The following is a 19,152-nucleotide window of genomic DNA, read 5'->3' on the forward strand; positions in this document are numbered from 1 at the left end:
TTGGATACAAGGGAAAATAATAAGTACCATCATAATCACAGATGCATGGTTCAACTGTGGATAATACTTATAGAGCCATAATAATATAAATTAAATACTGATTTTTCAAAAATAATTGATAAAAAGTTGTCTTCAGCAGAGTGAAGCCTAGAAAACCATGTTTCTTTGTCCCCAACCATAGTGGCTATATGACTGTATATATACAGTCATAAGAAGCCTTGTTTAGAAATAATAACATCATAGTCCCAGAAGCCATGACTGAAAGGTATAAAAACCAAGTGAGGAACCCAAAACCTCAGGTGAGCCCTGATGATTAACCAGAGATGAAATTGCCAACATCTGTTGGATCATAGAAAAAACAAGAGAATTCCAGAAAATATCCACTTCTGATTCACTGATTACACTAAAGCCTTTGACTGTGTGGATCACCAAAAACCTGTGGAAAATTCCTAAAGGACACAGGAATACCAGACCACCTTACCTGCCTCCTGAAAAATCTGTATACAGGTCAAGAAGCAAGAGTCAAAACCAGACATGGGACAATGGACTGGTTCAAAATTGGGAAAGAAGTACGTCAAGGCTGTATGTTGTCATCCTGCTTATTTAAACTTATATACATAGTACATCATGCAAAATGCCAGGCTAGATGAAGTAGAAGCTGAAATCAAGATGGCAGGAAGAAATATCAATAACCTCAGAAATGCAGATACCACCACCCTAATGGCAGAAAGCAAAGAGGAACTAAAGAGCCTCTTGATGATAGTGACAGAGGACAGTGAAAAAGCCGGCTTAAAACTCAACATTCAAAAAACTAAGATCATGGCATCCAGCCTCACCACTTCGTTGCAAATAGATGGGGGGAAAATGGAAACAGTGACAGAGTTTATTTTCTTGGTTCCAAAATCACTGCAGACTGTGACTGCAGCCACAAAATTTAAAGATTCTTGCTCCTTGGAAGTAAAACTATGATAAACCTAGACAGTGTATTAAAAAACAGAGACATCACTTTGCCAACAAAGGTCCATACTGGAGTGGGTTGCCATTTCCTTCTCCAAGGGATCTTCCCAACCCAGTGATTGGACCCGGGTCGCCTGCACTGCAGGCAGGCACTTTACCGTCTGAACCACCAGGGAAGCCCATAGTCAAGCTATGGTTTTTCAAATAGTTATATACCCATGTGAAAGTTGGACCATAAAGAAGGTTGAGCACTGAAGAATTGATGCTTTCAAACTGTGATGCTGAAGACGACTCTTCAGAGTCCCCTTGGACTGCAAGGAGATCAGACCAATCAATCCTAAAGGAAATCAACCCTGAATGCTCATTGGAAGGACTGATGCTGAAGCACCAATACTTTGGCCACCTGATGCGAACTGACTCATTTGAAAAGATTCTGATGCTGGGAAAGATTGAGGGAAGGAGAAGGGGGCAACAGAGGATGAGATGATTGGATGATATCACTGACTCAATGGACATGAGTTTGAGCAAACTCTAGGAGATGGTGAAGGACAAGGAAGCCTGGCACGCTGCAGTCCATGGGGTCACTAAGAGTTGGACATGACTGAGAGACTGAACAACAAGAGAGGGACACAGAGGCAAGACCCCTTCAGCTGACAGAGCCCTCCCATTTCTCTTACAGGTAACAGTTCAAGAGTAGGATCTGAGTGGAAAAGGGAGTAAAGCCCAAACTAAAACTGTTTCAGTTCATTTGGGGGTGTATTCTGAATGGGGAAAATCAGACAATTGAGCAGATTTACAGAGTCTGGCTAATGTTACTTATATAGCCAGCTATTTTGACTTATAGTCATATCCTGAACCCATTTCTAATTACCTACAACTTGAGGTATTCTGAAATTGTTCACTGAATTTAATGGGCCACTGCTGGACTCAGTACTTGTGCTACACTCCAAATAGATGTTTTTAGAGGAAATATTGCGTTGGTTTTTTTTTTTTATAAGACTTAGAAACTTCAGAACTACTAAAAATGTAAGCAAACGTGAAAACCAGTAAATAGTCAACTAGTTTGAAGTATACTTTTCTGCAAGTTTCATCATCAGAAGACTGGAATTTCTGGTGATCAGTCTCACAAAGTAGAAGACAGAATCCACATGGTGACTCTCCTCATGGGGCAATTACAGCCTCCACTGAGATCACAGTTGCTGACAAGTTAGTGTCAAAAGGATGTCATAAGGTCCTAGGTTTTTCAGCTGGGGCTTCTGTCACACCCAATAATTACCAGCTGAATCTGCAGATAATAAAAATAAAATTGAACATTCACTGAAGCCACTGTGATGGAATTTAGTATTAAGACAGAGGAAAACAGCAGATTTGAAACATCTTATCTGCATTGTTTAACTGCTATGACTGATTGTGAGTTGAAAGATCACTCTATGTGAGCCTTTTTAAGATATCATGTGAGTTCCTTACTTTAAAATTATCGCAGAACTTCTTAATGAAGGTCATATTGTTCTGAATCCAATTTTACTGCTTTATTCCCTCAGAATGAGTAATATGACTATTGATTAGTTTCTATGAAACTTAGCACTTGGATAAAAGAAAAATCTAACATCATTAGCATTAGAAACAAAGGTGAGAGCTTCCTAGTGAAATTTAAAACGTCTCCCTCTAAATGTATTTAATTCATAAAACTGGTACCAGATCTTGCTATTATGCCCAAACCATATAGTTTGTAGATATATTTTCACAAATAATAATTATCTTTGAAAAACCTTCAGCAGTCTTATCCTAATATGTGGAATCTAGAAAACTGGTACAAATGAACCTACTTGCAAAGGAGAAATAGAGACAAATGCAGAGACCAAAAGTATAGACACCAAAGGGAGAAAGAAGGTGGGATGAACTGGGAGATTGGGACTGATATATATACACCGTGTATAAAATAGATAACAAATGAGAACTCACTGTATAGCACAGGGAACTCTACTCGGTGCTCTGTGGTGATCTAAATGGGAAAGAAATCCAAAAAAGAGGGGATATATGTACACATATAGCTGATTCACTTGCTGTAGAGCAGAAAGTAACACAACATTGTGAACAACTATGCTCTGCCAAACATTTTTTAGTAAAAAATAATGAATTAGGACTTCAAAATAAATAAACAAAAATCAGTACTCAAGAACTTCTGCAACTACTGTTTCTGAAATTCAATAACAAAACTCAGTGTTTGCTTGTATTCCTTTGACTATGAATCTTTCTAGAATCAAGTGGGGTGTCTAATCTGCACCTATACTTAACTTTGTGTGTTTCAAGTTCCAAACAAGGGACCTTTAATTTACCACAGAAATAAAGATTTCAGTAGTTGCAAAGTCCTCTGGTAAGTCTATGGACATCCAAAATGTACTTGAAAGTATAACTCTGTAAATACGGGTTGTAGATCCATTATGATTTAAAGGTACCAAGGTCCACCTTTGTGTAGATCCTGAATTTCAACTAAAGTCCCCTCTGCTGTGTTCTATTATCTTCTGCTCTGTCCAGAAGGGAAGAAATTTGCACATGGTATCTTTCTGCACTTGAAGGAAACCGAGCCCACCTCTCCTGACTCAGTGTCTGGAGTAAGAGTACAGAAAGGACTCAAAGGTGGGGAGTATTCTGAATGCTGCTTATGATTTCAGCATCAAGACTGTGAGATTCAGGTAGCAGCAGCAGAGAGAGAGAGAGACAGAGAGAGACAGAGAGAGAGAGAGAGAGAGACAGAGAGAAAGTGTTTGGAAAGGGGGCATAGGAAGGGTCCATGCTGTATGCTTTTAAATGTATCTTCAAGGAGAAAGATCCATTTTATATGTAAGTGTATAGGATATGAAAACACAAGGTGAATTTCTCTGAAAACACAAATTGTTTTTGTATAATGCCTCTCAGAATTTTGTTTAGGGCACCAAAGCATTTTGGGGATGACAGAACTAAAATCTGTGAATGAGAACGACCTAAACAATAAGGAGGAAGTTTAAGGACAACTATATAAGAGACAGCATGTATCAGTGATCAAGAACGTACACTTTGGGGCCAGCCTGCCTAGGTTCAAATCCTCACTCTGCTATTTTGAAATGCCTGTCTGTATATTAATACTTTGTTTTATATATGTACAAATTTTATGTGCACACAAATTATGAACAGTGAAAAGCCCAAAGGGATATACAAACTGCTTATACAGTTACCCCTTAAGAGTGAGAATAGGACTAAAATAACTTTCAACTTTTACATTATAAGTTTCTGCATTATTCTACAATAAACATTTTTATAGTAATAAAAGAAAATGCTTATAACATGCACTTTAAGATAAATGAATGAACCCCCAACAGAACAAAAGGGTAAATGCCATGAAATCTCCTGTGCAATACCATTAAACTCTCATTTAATCACTCACAGGCCCACTATTAGGTAAATCTTATATGTATATACATGCATGTGTGTATGCACAACTTCACATCATTCTGTCTCATTCAGTAGAATACAGATATTAAATATGAATCTGCACTGTATTATGTTGCATATACCTTATTTTCTAATTTTTGAGGGTAGCTGTTCTCTTATTTGTCCAACCCTTACAGGACATAGGACAGCCTACTAATCCTTTCTAAATTAATAGAGCTCAACTGAAGGAGAAAAAGACTAATTATTGAAGAGGTAATGGATACGTCTTTAAGTAGATTATTGCATTTGAGCTGATCAATCCTAGAAAGATGGGAAAGACTTTGAGAAGTGAAGAAATGAGAAAGCTCATTACAAGGAGAGGAAGCAGGCCAACAAATCCCAAAAAGTAGAGCTTGTCAGGGGAAGATTGGAAAATTTGCTTGGCTGGACATAAAGGACAAATGGGACATTAGAGAACAGAGGTGCAACATCTGCTGCTGCTGCTGCTGCTAAGTCGCTTCAGTCGTGTCCGACTCTGTGCGACCCCATAGACGGCAGCCCATCAGGCTCCCCCGTCCCTGGGATTCTCCAGGCAAGAACACTGGAGTGGGTTGCCATTTCCTTCTCCTATGCATGAAAGTGAAAAGTGAAAGTGAAGTCGCTCAGTCTATCCGACTCTTAGCCACCCCATGGACTACAGCCTACCAGGCTCCTCCGTCCATGGGATTTTCTAGGCAAGAGTACTGGAGTGGGGTGCCATTGCCTTCTCTACATGCGATTAAAAACTGAAGGCTTAATTTTTTATAATGTAACTGTAAGAAATTGATGTGTGAACTTTGGGTAAGATTCAAAAGCATGTGTCCATAGCCATGTTTAGATGGACACCACATTCTCTGCACTCATTAAAAAGCAAACTTCCTCATTAACAGCAACTGAGTAAAGAATTGTTATGTTCCTACGTTCAACTTTCGGTCGGAAGATGAGATGTATGTGTCTGACAAGAGGAGATAAAGGGTAACTCCCTTTTTTTTAACATGAAAATAAAAGCTGCTTTACAACTTCATGTATTCAGAGATGGCCAACAGGAAGTCCCAAAGGACGTTCAAGGTTTGGCACATAAAATGCACATGTTCCTTTAAATACAGCAGAATACTTCCTCCAAAGTATGTGGAGTGCCTTAAATGGCATATTTATTTAAATGTTAATTGAGCACTGCAACTTGTTGGTAATGAGGGAAATATGCTGCTAAAGGATTTGCCCAATCTCCTGAGAAAATGCCATGAATTTATATTTGTGAACAATACTCACATGTGTATAAAATCTAAAAAAGATTACACACGCATTTGATAACTCCTAGGATTATTCTTATAGCCTTAAGGTCTTAAAAAGCCAACACAACATTGCAAAGCAATTTTCCTGCAACTAAAAAAAAATAAACTAAAAAGCTTTCATAAAATAAAAGAGCCAAAAACCACATCATTAGAAAAACATGGTTAATTTCTTTGCTGGTTATTATTTTTCTTCTGAGGAGTACTCTCAACTCAACTTAATCATAGGTAAAACTTTTCTCACATCAAAATTCTGGTTTGGAGGAATGAAATGTCATTTTTATTAAAATTGCCTCCATGATATAATTCAAAAAGAGATTATAACATTTGGATTTAATAGGCAAAAGTGCATATATTTTTCTTTAAATATTCCCTATGAAAGAAAGTAGATAAAAATATTTGATAACTGTTAAAACTTCTGAAGATAACATTTTTAAACTTTAATGACTTTAATATAAAAGCGAATTCCAACCCTGTATGCAGTTAAATCAGTTTTACTTTGCAATTTTATGTCTTTTTCCAATGTTACGATAAGAAGCATAAGCTTCCTGTCTGAAGTCATCATAGTCAAAACCACATTTCAGGAAGTCAGTCTATTATCGGCCTTTCCAGATGTTTCTTCAACCTTTCAGATGCTGCCTGCAACTAATTTGCTTCCTTTAAAGAAGCAAAGCCCTTTCCCTCAAGTGGAGAGCACAGCATTTGACACAACATCTCTTTTTCTAAGATTATTGGTGAACATGTGTGTGCACCAAACTCTCATCTCCGGAAAGTGTGTCACCACAACTTCTTTGGTCAGAAATGTCCTTCTTGCAAAAAGGAAATGTATTGTTCCTTTTACAATGTTGAAAATTCTGAAAATCCCCAAACCAACCTGGAAGTGTTTTGCAATAACCTCATCTAACAATGTCACCATGTAAGAGGATTTATTAGGGTTTTGTTTTTTTTTTAATATCCTTTCATCCAATGTCCCACCTGATCTTTCTTTCACTTCCTATGCATGCCAAGTAAGAGTGCTGCAGATGTTCAGTGGGAAATGATGTAATTATGTACGTTATTTGTTTGTCAGATTTGCCAAATACTACATAGCTTTGAGGCTGTAGAGAATGAAGAATAAAAACCACAGGCAGGAGGTGACACTTGGTAAGTCAGCCTTCTCTGCCAGCCATGTAAACGAGATTAGGACTCGCTACATGCTCAAGCACTTTTAAAGTACTTTACATCTTTTGTCAATGGCACTATTTTTCATTTTCAGCCAGTGTATCTTACTTGGGATAAGTTTTCACTTAGGTGATAGAAAGCAATTCCAGTTAATCGTGGACTTAGTTCACTTCCTTACATGAAACACTATTGATGCTATGTCCCACTCAGTCTCTACTAATCTTATCCATCCCTCACATACTTTCCTCCAAATTCCTTTTCCTGATTTTTGTGTTCAAATACTGAGTTAATTCTCACCCACAAAGAATCATAACTGTAGCCATAACAGATAGCTCAACAAAATGCCATGGGAGGCAAAACTAGAGGAAAAATATCTTCTTTGGTAAAAAGATGTAATAGAGACAAGTCCAGGAAAGCTTCAAGTGGGAAGTTATGTTAGAGGTGAACTTTAGAGAAGTGGACAGAACATTCAAGGAGGCAGAAACACCATGATAAGGCACAAGGGTTATGAGATTGCATGACATCACAGACAATAGATAGAAGTCTTTTAAAAAAGAAAACCATAGTATATACCAGGAAGAGAGCTGGAACAGCAAAGGACTCAGTTATCAAGGGCTTTGGATGATACACTGAAGAGTCTGGACTTAGGCTACAAGCGAAAGGATGCCGCTGATTACTTGAGAGAGGGAAAACAACATGATTAGATCTGTGCTATAGAATTCAAGCTCCACTTACAGTGCAGAGAGTGGAATGGATGGTAACTAGGCTGAAGAAAAAAGAACAAGTCAAAAATGTTGGCAGACAATAGAAAGATAAAGACTGAAACTAGAGTAGGACTAGTGGGAATGGAGGAGAAGGAAACTATTTGAGACAGTTTAGGCCATGTTTTATTACCATATTAGCCAAATGATCAGAGAAAGAATATTATCTCATCATTGTCACCTATTAAAATATTACAGATCAGTAAGCATGAAAGTAAGGAGGGGAAGCAGGAGAGGGCCACTGAGGGAGATGGGGAGCAGGCAGAGAAATCTGTTTGCTCATCTGTTTTCCCTACCAAGAACCCCTTCATTCTCACCTCTGTTTAAAGCTCTCACTATGTCATAGTGCTGACTTTCAGGAAATGCTCAGAGGATAAAGGATGGATAGGGTGGGGAAGATGGACAAGATGAGCCTTAGGGCAATGGAATTGTGCTCTGGGGACAGAAGGTGGAGGGCCAAGAGGCCTCTCCACCACATGCTAGCTCTGCCACCTTAGACAAGCCACTTAATATCGCAGAGCTTCAGCATCTGCAGCAGGAGGATAATAATGCCTGCCCTGCTTGCCTATTGGAGACACGAAAGGAAATGTAAGGAGCTAATGTGCTTGAGAAGTCTTTGCAAAATTGTTATATGAATGTAAAATATTATAATTAAAGGATTGCAAGTGTTAATCTAATGGGCATTTCATATTTATGAACACAGAAGACAGTGTCTTTGCTCCAAAAGAAGTTTATTTTATAGAGACATTCATAACCACAAACACATGCATGATTCGCTGGAGGCATAATAAGTAGGGCTAAATCTGATGGTTTAATTTATGCAAGTTATATGAGATTTCAACATAGCATCATGGAAGAACAGAAAATCTAGATCCATTATATGATGAGCTCACTTCCAATGATATAGCTAGACTGGGCATTCCTTAAGGACTTAGCACCATTATAAAACCTAAGTTTCCACTTTTCTCCTCAGTGAGCTAGAAAAATATGTATCTCATAGTAACTATATAAACTAACATATAGTCAGTAAAATGTTCAATATAAAAGTAGGGTTCTATAAACATTAGTTTCTATTCCTTACATTTAGCAGAAAAGTGACACATGTTGAATGTACCAGGCACCATTATAAGATTTGAAAAAATAGATGATAAGAATGACAAAGTCCCTAGTACAGCTGGAGAAGCAAACAAGGAATCAGAGTGTGACAAGTTCTGTGAAGGAGATAAAAGCATGCTGTGGCAGAATCAGTGATGGTGGGATGGGGGCGGGAGTAGATGGGAAAACTATTTTAAAATGAGGACCAGGGAAGGTCCTTCTGAAAATATGACATTAAGCTGGGATTTGAACAGTGTGAAGGAGACCCCTGTAAAGAAACACAACAGTAAGTTAGTACTCAAGACAGAGTAAACAAAGTGGAGATGACTTTCAGTGGCAAAGGGCTTAGACTGTGAGACGCACTGGAAGGACAGAGGGAGAGTGGTCCAGGTGAAGCGGCACACAGGTGGAAGCAGATCACAGGACATCACTGTGAGACTTTGGATTTCATTCCAAGTTCCATAGGAAGACACTGAAAGGTTTTCAAGAACAAATGATCTGAGTTATAGTACTTAACAGTGTGGCTTATGTATAATAAGCACTGAAGAAAGGATATCTTATTTGAATTCTATGTACTTTACATTTGAGATGTCTTTTATCTTAAAGATATGGCAATACAGAAATATTACCTACCATGTTTAATAGAAAAGCATGCAACAAACGTTTAAACTATTTATTATGAGATCAACTTAAGGACCAGTGATTCCTGGGTCTGATGTACCAAACTATTTTTATCAGGCAGGTATAAATCTTCTAAAGCAATTTCTAGACTATTTAATAGTCTATCATAAAATAAGTTTCAAAAGAAAACTTTGCTGTAACAGTCTGGTTTTTATCTCTTTTTCTAAGGTCTATTTTCCTTCCTTAAAAGTATTTTTTAAACAAGAAGAAGAATTTATTTTCCCAATGACCTACTATCCCTGTACCAACCGATACCAAGAAGTAATTTTCTCTGCTAACCTAATGTACTTATAAAGCCATTTAGGAAAAAAAAAAATGCATGTCCTACTTTTCTCCCTCTTACACAGGTTCATTTTTTTCATGATATGTGGTACCTATATTCAGTTCAACCCTCCATTTCCCAGTCTTGTCACAGGCTTTTGTTTGCTAGCAGAAACCATTCTCTGTGTTTTTATGTGGCAACCTACTGCTTGGTTGGATTCTTCCTCATATCCATCCCTATTTTTTCATTTGTTTCTACTTCTTTTCCTCCCTGAGAGAGTCAAAGAATATGACATTTCAGATGAAATTGTATGAGGATACAAGTTTTCACATTCTGCAATAATAGTTCTTCCTGTGGTTTTAACTGAGTGTTTCTGGATATATGCTCAGCAGTGGGCCATGACTTTTTTTTTTTTTTTTTTTATGTTCTTTTTTTTTTTTTTATTCTTCCAATTTTATTTTATTTTTAAACTTTACATAATTGTATTAGTTTTGCCAAATATCAAAATGAATCCGCCACAGGTATACATGTGTTCCCCATCCCGAACCCTCCTCCCTCCTCCCTCCCCATACCATCCCTCTGGGCCGTCCCAGTGCACCAGCCCCAAGCATCCAGCATCATGCATCGAACCTGGACTGGCAACTCGTTTCCTACATGATATTTTACATGTTTCATTGCCATTCTCCCAAATCTTCCCACCCTCTCCCTCTCCCACAGAGTCCATAAGACTGTTCTATACATCAGTGTCTCTTTTGCTGTCTCGTACACCGGGTTATTGTTACCATCTTTCTAAATTCCATATATATGCGTTAGTATACTGTATTTATGTTTTTCCTTCTGGCTTACTTCACTCTGTATAATAGGCTCCAGTTTCATGACTTTTTATTTTAGAAGCCTGTGGGAAGAAATGTTCACTGTTAACGAAAAGTTCTCTAGGTGTTGGGCTCTGGGAACAGTGGTAAAATAATCACTCAGTGAACAGGAACCTCAGGTGGGCTGGATCTCTCCTCATACTCAACTTGTCCCAGAGGTTAAAGGGGCTACATAAAGATGCAGATGATAACCAGCACAAAAGGGACAGGGCAAGATTCCTCCCTTTGAATGGACATAGTGGAAACCAGCTTAGAAAATCACATGAGGAAAAATTTAAAATAATAGTTAAGGCTCAAAACTGAATTTACCTAGCAACTTTCCTGGGACGTCGGATCAGATCATTCAGTCGCTCAGTCGTGTCTGACTCTTTGCGACCCCATAAATCACACCATGCCAGGCCTCCCTGTCCATCACCAACTCCCGGAGTTCACTCAGACTCACGTCCATCGAGTCAGTGATGCCATCCAGCCATCTCATCTTCTGTCTTCCCCTTCTCCTCCTGCCCCCAATCCCTCCCAGCATCAGAGTCTTTTCCAGTGAGTCAACTCTTCGAATGAGGTGGCCAAAGTACTGGAGTTTCAGCTTTAGCATCATTCCCTCCAAAGAAATCCCAGGGCTGATCTCCTTCAGAATGGACTGGTTGGATCTCCTTGCAGTCCAAGGGACTCTCAAGAGTCTTCTCCAACACCACAGGTCAAAAGCATCAATTCTTCAGCGCTCAGCCTTCTTCACAGTCCAACTCTCACATCCATACATGACCACAGGAAAAACCACAGCCTTGACTAGCCGGAACTTTGTTGGCAAAGTAATGTCTCTGCTTTTGAATATGCTATCTAGGTTGGTCATAACTCTCCTTCCAAGGAGTAAGTGTCTTTTAATTTCATGGCTGAAGTCACCATCTGCAGTGATTTTGGAGCCCAGAAAACTAAAGTCTGACACTGTTTCCACTGTTTCTCCATCTATTTCCCATGAAGTGGTGGGACCGGATGCCATGATCTTTGTTTTCTGAATGTTGAGCTTTAAGCCAACTTTTTCACTCTCCACTTTCACTTTCATCAAGAGGCTTTTGAGTTCCTCTTCACTTTCTGCCATAAGGGTGGTGTCATCTACATATCTGAGGTTATTGAGATTTCTCCCAGCAATCTTGATTCCAGCTTGTGTTTCTTCCAGTCCAGCGTTTCTCATGATGTACTCTGCATAGAAGTTAAATAAACAGGGTGACAATATACAGCCTTGACGAACTCCTTTTCCTATTTGGAACCAGTCTGTTGTTCCATGTCCAGTTCTAACTGTTGCTTCCTGACCTGCATACAGATTCCTCAAGAGGCAGATCAGGTGGTCTGGTATTCCCATCTCTTTCAGAATTTTCCACAGTTTATTGTGATCCACACAGTCAAAGGCTTTGCCATAGTCAATAAAACAGAAATAGATGTTTTTCTGGAACTCTCTTGCTTTTTCCATGATCCAGCAGATGTTGGCAATTTGATCTCTGGTTCCTCTGCCTTTTCTAAAACCAGGTTGAACATCAGGAAGTTCACGGTTCACATACTGCTGAAGCCTGGCTTGGAGAATTTTGAGCATTACTTTATGAGCGTGTGAGATGAGTGCAATTGTGCGGTAGTTTGAGCGTTCTTTGGCATTGCCTTTCTTGGGGATTGGAATGAAAACTGACCTTTTCCAGTCCTGTGGCCACTGCTGAGTTTTCCAAATTTGCTGGTATATTGAGTGCAGCACTTTCACAGCATCATCTTTCAGGATTTGGAACAGCTCAACTGGAATTCCATCACCTCCACTAGCTTTGTTCGTAGTGATGCTTTCTAAGGCCCACTTGACTTCACATTCCAGGATGTCTGGCTCTAGGTCAGTGATCACACCATCGTGATTATCTGGGTCGTGAAGATCTTTTTTGTACAGTTCTTCTGTGTATTCTTGCCATCTCTTCTTAAGATCTTCTGCTTCTGTTAGGTCCATACCATTTCTGTCCTTTATTGAGCTCATCTTTGCATGAAATGTTCCTTTGGTATCTCTGATTTTCTTGAAGAGATCTCTAGTCTTTCCCATTCTGTTGTTTTCCTCTATTTCTTTGCATTGATCGCTGAAGAAGGCTTTCTTATCTCTTCTTGCTATTCTTTGGAACTCTGCATTCAGATGCTTATATCTTTCCTTTTCTCCTTTGCTTTTCGCTTCTCTTCTTTTCACAGCTATTTGTAAGGCCTCCCCAGACAGCCATTTTCCTTTTTTGCATTTCTTCTCTATGGGAATGGTCTTGATCCCTGTCTCCTGTACAATGTCATGAACCTCATTCCATAGTTCATCAGGCACTCTATCTATCAGATCTAGGCCCTTAAATCTATTTCTCACTTCCACTGTATAATCATAAGGGATTTGATTTAGGTCATACCTGAATGGTCTAGTGGTTTTCCCTACTTTTTCAATTTAAGTCTGAATTTGGCAGTAAGGAGTTCATAGTCTGAGCCACAGTCAGCTCCTGGTCTTGTTTTTGCTGATGTATAGAGCTTCTCCATCTTTGGCTGCAAAGAATATAATCAATCTGATTTCGGTGTTGACCATCTGGTGATGTCCATGTGTAGAGTCTTCTCTTGTGTTGTTGGAAGAGGGTGTTTGTTATGACCAGTGCATTTTCTTGGCAAAACTCTATTAGTCTTTGCCCTGCTTCATTCCGTATTCCAAGGCCAAATTTGCCTGTTACTCCAGGTGTTTCTTGACTTCCTACTTTTGCCTTGAGTCCCCTATAATGAAAAGGACATCTTTTTGGGGTGTTATTTCTAAAAGGTCTTGTAGGTCTTCATACAACCGTTCAACTTCAGCTTCTTCAGCATTACTGGTTGGGGCATAGACTTGGATTACTGTAATATTGAATGATTTGCCTTGGAAACGAACAGAGATCATTCTGTCATTTTTGAGATTGCATCCAAGTACTGCATTTCGGACTCTTTTGTTGACCATGATGGCTACTCCATTTCTTCTGAGGGATTCCTGCCCACAATAGTAGATAGAATGGTCATCTGAGTTAAATTCACCCATTCCAGTCCGTTTCAGTTTGCTGATTCCTAGAATGTGGACATTCACTCTTGCCATCTCTTGTTTGACCACTTCCAATTTGCCTTGATTCATGGACCTGACATTCCAGGTTCCTATGTAATATTGCTCTTTACAGCATCGGACCTTGCTTCTATCACCAGTCCCACCCACAGCTCGGTATTCTTTTTGCTTTGGCTCCATCCCTTCATTCTTTCTGGAGTTATTTCTCCACTGATCTCCAGTAGCATATTGGGCACCTACTGACCTGGGGAGTTTCTCTTTCAGTATCCTATCATTTTGCCTTTTCATACTGTTCATGGGGTTCTCAAGGCAAGAATACTGAAGTGGTTTGCCATTCCTTTCTCCAGTGGACCACATTCTGTCAAATCTCTCTACCATGACCCGCCCATCTTGGGTTGCCCGACGCGCATGGCTTAGTTTCACTGAGTTAGACAAGGCTGTGGTCCTAGTGTGATTAGACTGACTAGTTTTCTGCGAGTATGGTTTCATTGTGTTTGCCCTCTGATGCCCTCTTGCAACACCTACCTTCTTACTTGGGTTTTTCTTACCTTGGGCGTGGGGTATCTCTTCACGGCTACTCCAGCAAAGCTTAGCCATTGCTCCTTACCTTGGACGAGGGGAATCTCCTCACCGCCGCCCTTCCTGACCTTCAACATGGGATAGCTCCTCTAGGCCCCCCTGCGCCCACGCAGCCACGGCTCTTTGGACGTGGGGTTGGTCCTCCCGGCCACCGCCCCTGGCCTGGGTCGTGAGGTTGCTCCTCCCCGCCGCCGCCCTTGGCCTCAGGCTTGGGGCATAGGGTACCTCCTCCCAGCCGCCGCCCCTGACCTCGGATGCAGGGTAACTCCTCTCGTCGCGGCCCCTGACCTCCAACGCTGGGTATCTCCTCTCCGCCGCCCCCTCTGGCCTCTGACCCGGGGTAGTTCCTCTTGGCCGTTCCTGCGCCGTTGCAGTCTGGTACTGTCAGCCGCTGCCCCTGACCTCGTACATGGAGTAACTCCTCTTGACCGCCGCCCTTCGGGCATGGGGTCCTCTCGGCTTCTGCCCCTGACTGCGGACGTGGGGTGGCTCCTCTTGGCTGCGCTTTGGCGAGTCCGTCGCAGGAACTTAGTGCCAGGTAAATGCCAATTACATCAACCATTATTTCATAGTTAATAAAACATCTGTTTTATGCATTTATATATATTTATAGAACGTGTGATGTATATCATGACATTTGACTTTGTGAAAAAAAACAAAAACCCACTCAAGGCAAGTCAAAAGCTTGTCATGTCACATTTAAATCAATGGAGAAAGCTGCACAGTGAAGCTCACAGTCTTCAGTCAGACCAGTCTGGCTCTAGAATATGTTGCTTCCAATGTGGCACTAGTGGTAAAGAATCTTCCTGCCAATGCAGGAGACATAAGAGTCACAGGATCGATCCCTGAGTTGGGAAGATCCTCCAGAAGAGGAAATGGCAACCCACTCTAGTATTCTTGCCTGGAAAATCCCATGGATAGAGGAGCCTGGCAGACTACAGTCTATCCAGTTTCACAGAATCGGACACAACTGAAGCGACTCAACGAGCACAACTTACCTAGAAATGTGGTTTTGGGCAAGTTGCTTTAGTTTCCAAAGTCTTCATATCCTGGAGTATCAAATGTGGGCTAATAATAGAACCTGTTTCAGGGGTCTCATAAGGAATAACAGATACGGGATGCAGAAAAACTTTCTAGTACTAGTAATCACATGAATACTATTATAACCAGAAAACAAAACTAGGATTGAGACCCCAAACCAGACTGTACATCACATAATCTAAACCTTTGGAAACTTGGAGGGTTTTGTAAATTGTCTTTCTCACACAGTGAATGTTAAATGACATGCATTTGACTGAATTTTTTTTTTCCCCACTTTGGGATTAGTTGTCGTACAAAAGCTATGGCAGCCACATTCTTTCTGGCCTTGTGCCAAAAGGCTTATCCATGCTTTTACTGTAAATTTAGACTCCTAGCCCTCACCCCCAACTGCTATGTTGGTTTATAAGAAATATATATTTGGTTTTCATCCAAGATTTGTGGCTCACAGCTCTCAAAACCCTTGGAATTTCCTGAGCATTAAGAGGAATGGGAACATCTTTTGTGATAATATTTGGTCTTCAGTTCCTGAAGATATCTCATAACCATAAAGATGAAATGGATGTCTTGTTACTTATAACATGCTCCTTTGCATTATAACTGGTTTTACATTAATGTAGTGATTTTTGGAAAGTACCTAAGGATGAGGCGTTGGGGGCTGGTTGCCAAGGGAATCAACCCTATGACTGAAGGGTTGGAAACTTCTGTCCACCCTCCTCCCACCACTCCTCTTTATATTGTATACACTTTGTCCACTTGACTCATTCAAGATGATCTGCCTGGACCCTGTAGGCAGTTGAGTTTGCATGCTCTTTGCCAAATCCTGGAGGATATAGCACATTATATTTCAATTTGCTAATCCTTCATGGTTTTATGTTTTCTTTAAGCTTTTGAAGAGCAAGTGTCCTCACTAATTAATAAACTCTAACACCTAGCACGTAACTGTGTTCCCCATATAGTCACTGCTCTATGGTAACAACGAACACATCCACTCACTGTGAATTGCTGGGAACTCTGATCACACCACCCTTCCTACTTCTCCATCTGTCCAGCCTCGGAAAGGAACAGACTTTACTGAGCCCTGTGTTACTTGGGCCATTACCCATGGTTTTTTTGTTTTTGTTTTCATAATTTTTTAGCTTTTTATTTTATACTGAAGTATGTGTGCATGGATGTGGGCTCAGTTGTGTCCAACTCTTTGTGACCTGTGTCCAACTGCTTGCAATCCCATGGACTGTAGTCCAGTAGGCGCCTCTGTCCACAGAATTTTCCAGGACCAGAACACCGGAGCGGGTTGCCATTTACTTCTCCAGGGGATCTTCCCAACTCATGGATCAAACTTGTATCTCTTGCATCTCCTACATGGGCAGGCAGGTTCTTTATCACGTGAGCCTCTGGGGAAGCCTATATAGGAGTATAGTTCATCAACAATGTTGCATTAGTTTCATGTGTACAGCAGAGTAATTCAGTTATACACACACACGTATCTATTATTTTTCAAATTCTTTTCCCATTTAGCTTGTTACATAATCCAGTTTTGATCACTGATCTTTAAAGTGGGTGTAGAGACACAGGACATCCTTAGAATCCAACAATTTTTGAAACATACCTCCAACTTCTTGTCACTTGAAGCTTAAAAATTACTAATGTCATCTTAAGTTTATTCTCTAACTCCTTGTCACCACCACAACTCAAACACTAGGCAACATCTCCTAACTCAGTTCAGTTCAGTTGCTCAGTCGTGTCCGACTCTTTGCGACCCCATGAAATGCAGCACGCCAGGCCTCCCTCTCCATCACCAACTCCCGGAGTTCACTCAGACTCACGTCCATCGAGTCGGTGATGCCATCTGGCCATCTCATCCTCTGTCGTCCCCTTCTCCTCCTGCCCCCAATCCCTCCCAGCATCAGAGTCTTTTCCAATGAGTCAACTCTTCGCATGAGGTGGCCAAAGTACTGGAGTTTCAGCTTTAGCATCATTCCTTCCAAAGAAATCCCAGGGCTGATCTCCTTGCAGTCCAAGGGACTCTCAAGAGTCTTCTCCAATACTACAGTTCAAACGCATCAATTCTTCAGTGCTCAGCCTTCTTCACAGTCCAACTCTCACATCCATACATGACCACAGGAAAAACCATAGCTTTGACTAGACGGACCTTAGTTGGCAAAGTAATGTCTCTGCTTTTGAATATGCTATCTAGATTGGTCATAACTTTCCTTCCAAGGAGTAAGCATCTTTTAATTTCATGGCTGCAGTCACCATCTGCAATGATTTTGGAGCCCCCCAAAATAAAGTCTGACACTGTTTCCACTGTTTCCTCATCTATTTCCCATGAAGTGATGGGACCAGATGCCATGATCTTCGTTTTCTGAATGTTGAGCTTTAAGCCAACTTTTTCACTCTCCTCTTTCACTTTCTTTTTTTTTTTTTTTTGATTTTTCAAATTTTATTTATTTTTAATTTGGAGGATAATTGCTTTACAATACTGTGCTGGTCTCTGCCACCCATCAACACAAATCAGCCATATGTATACATATGTCCTGTCCCCCTTAAAAATCCCTTCCACCTCCCACCCCAACCCACCCCTCTAGGTTGTCCCAGAGCACCAGGTTGAGATCCCTACCTGATACAGGGAATTTCCACTTGCTATCTAATTGATCATATACATTACCATATGTAAAATTAGATATAATATATTTTTAAAAACGACTGTGGAGTTGATTTCCAGCTTTGTCACTTACTGACTTTGAAATTACTTGACCTCTTTCACTTTCATCAAGAGGCTTTTTAGTTCCTCTTCACTTTCTGCCATAAGGGTGGTGTCATCTGCGTATCTGAAGTTATTGATATACAGCCTATTTACTTCTACAAAAAAGAGATAACTTACAAGGAAAAATTCAAGTAAAATAAAACCTAAAGACCAGTAAGGCAAAAGAAGCATGTATGTAGTTTGAAAAATGAAAAGGAAAGGTCATTATATTCTAAATGTGGCTAAATGTCAGCTACAAGTTGGCACAAAACTCTGAGGTTCCTGACAGATAAGGAAAATATAAAGCACTCTCCACCTGGATAATTTCAGTAATTTGCAGCTGGTCTTCCTGCTCACTCTAGCTTAAATCATTCTGCATATCTCTGTCAGATTAGGACTTTAAAAAATTAAGATTTTAATAATTTTAACCCATTGCTTATGTCTCATTGTTAGATAAGTTTTTAATTTTTATTAATTTTTATTTACTTTTCTATTTTTCTATTTTCTATTTCCATAAGGCATGTGAGATCTTAATTCACTGGCCAGGGACCAAACCCACACCCCATGCATTAGAAGTGTGGAGCATTAACCACTGGATTGCCAGGGAATCCCACCTCTCACTTAAATGGTGTGTCCATACAAACACATGCCAAGATTGAGTAAAATTATGAACAGCAAAGGCAGTAATAGATCCATGTCTTTAGAATCCATGCAGATCATCACTCCCCTGGTCCATTCCAACACAAAAATGTCCATTCCCTTATACTCTCTGGTCCTTTCCCTACCTGAGTGACACAATTCCTTCCCAGTCTGGCACTTGTTCTGCATACATGAGCATGGTATAGCTGTGGTCCTGGTTTGAGCTCTAGCTGTGTTCCCCACCAAAGTTTAGAGAATATCTGAGTCAACCTGCCACAAGTCTATGGTGAGACTACAAATGGTCCTTGATTAAAGAGAGGGTCAAACACACTTGATAGGATAATGCAGTCTTAGTGCCGAGGAAGAAGAAAAGACGAATAGAACATCAACATCTTTCATCATTAGAAACATCAAGATCAGTCATCAACAGAACATTAACATCACGAAGATCTTTCTCCAAGTCCAGCTCCCTCCTCTGTTCTGCTTAGCCCTGGCTGGGGTCATGACTGAGCCCTGGGGGGCAGAAGATGTGATTAGGGTGTAAAACTACAATTAGAAATG

The 19,152-nt window shown here is 40.3% G+C and overlaps 1 protein-coding gene across 50 annotated transcripts in view; it reads right to left on the bottom strand.

Moving 5' to 3' along the window:
* LOC147379347 (uncharacterized) overlaps positions 1-19,152 on the bottom strand; it is a 223,063-nt gene that overhangs the window by 193,113 nt on the left and 10,798 nt on the right. For 7 of the 50 annotated variants that reach the window (XR_015132980.1, XR_015132953.1, XR_015132956.1 and 4 more), the window contains 3 exons: positions 14,418-14,695; positions 9,074-9,182; positions 8,339-8,978 (listed from right to left, as the gene is read on the bottom strand). The exons of 28 other annotated variants lie outside the window; for them this stretch is intronic. Coding sequence is in view for 4 of the 22 variants with exons in the window: in XM_086317342.1 (XP_086173468.1) it covers positions 8,945-8,978; positions 9,074-9,182; positions 14,418-14,695 (421 nt within the window). In the remaining 18 variants the exon portion in view is untranslated. Of the gene's footprint in view, positions 1-8,338; positions 9,183-14,417; positions 14,696-15,286; positions 16,611-19,152 lie in introns of those variants that run through there. 15 more of the 50 variants (XR_015132986.1, XR_015132970.1, XR_015132942.1 and 12 more) reach the window with 5 other exon arrangements.

This window comes from Bos grunniens, chromosome 1 (genome assembly GCF_055505025.1).
Source record: "Bos grunniens cultivar Pamir isolate PY7600 chromosome 1, Bosgru_T2T1.0, whole genome shotgun sequence".
Taxonomy (NCBI): Eukaryota; Metazoa; Chordata; class Mammalia; order Artiodactyla; family Bovidae; genus Bos; species Bos grunniens.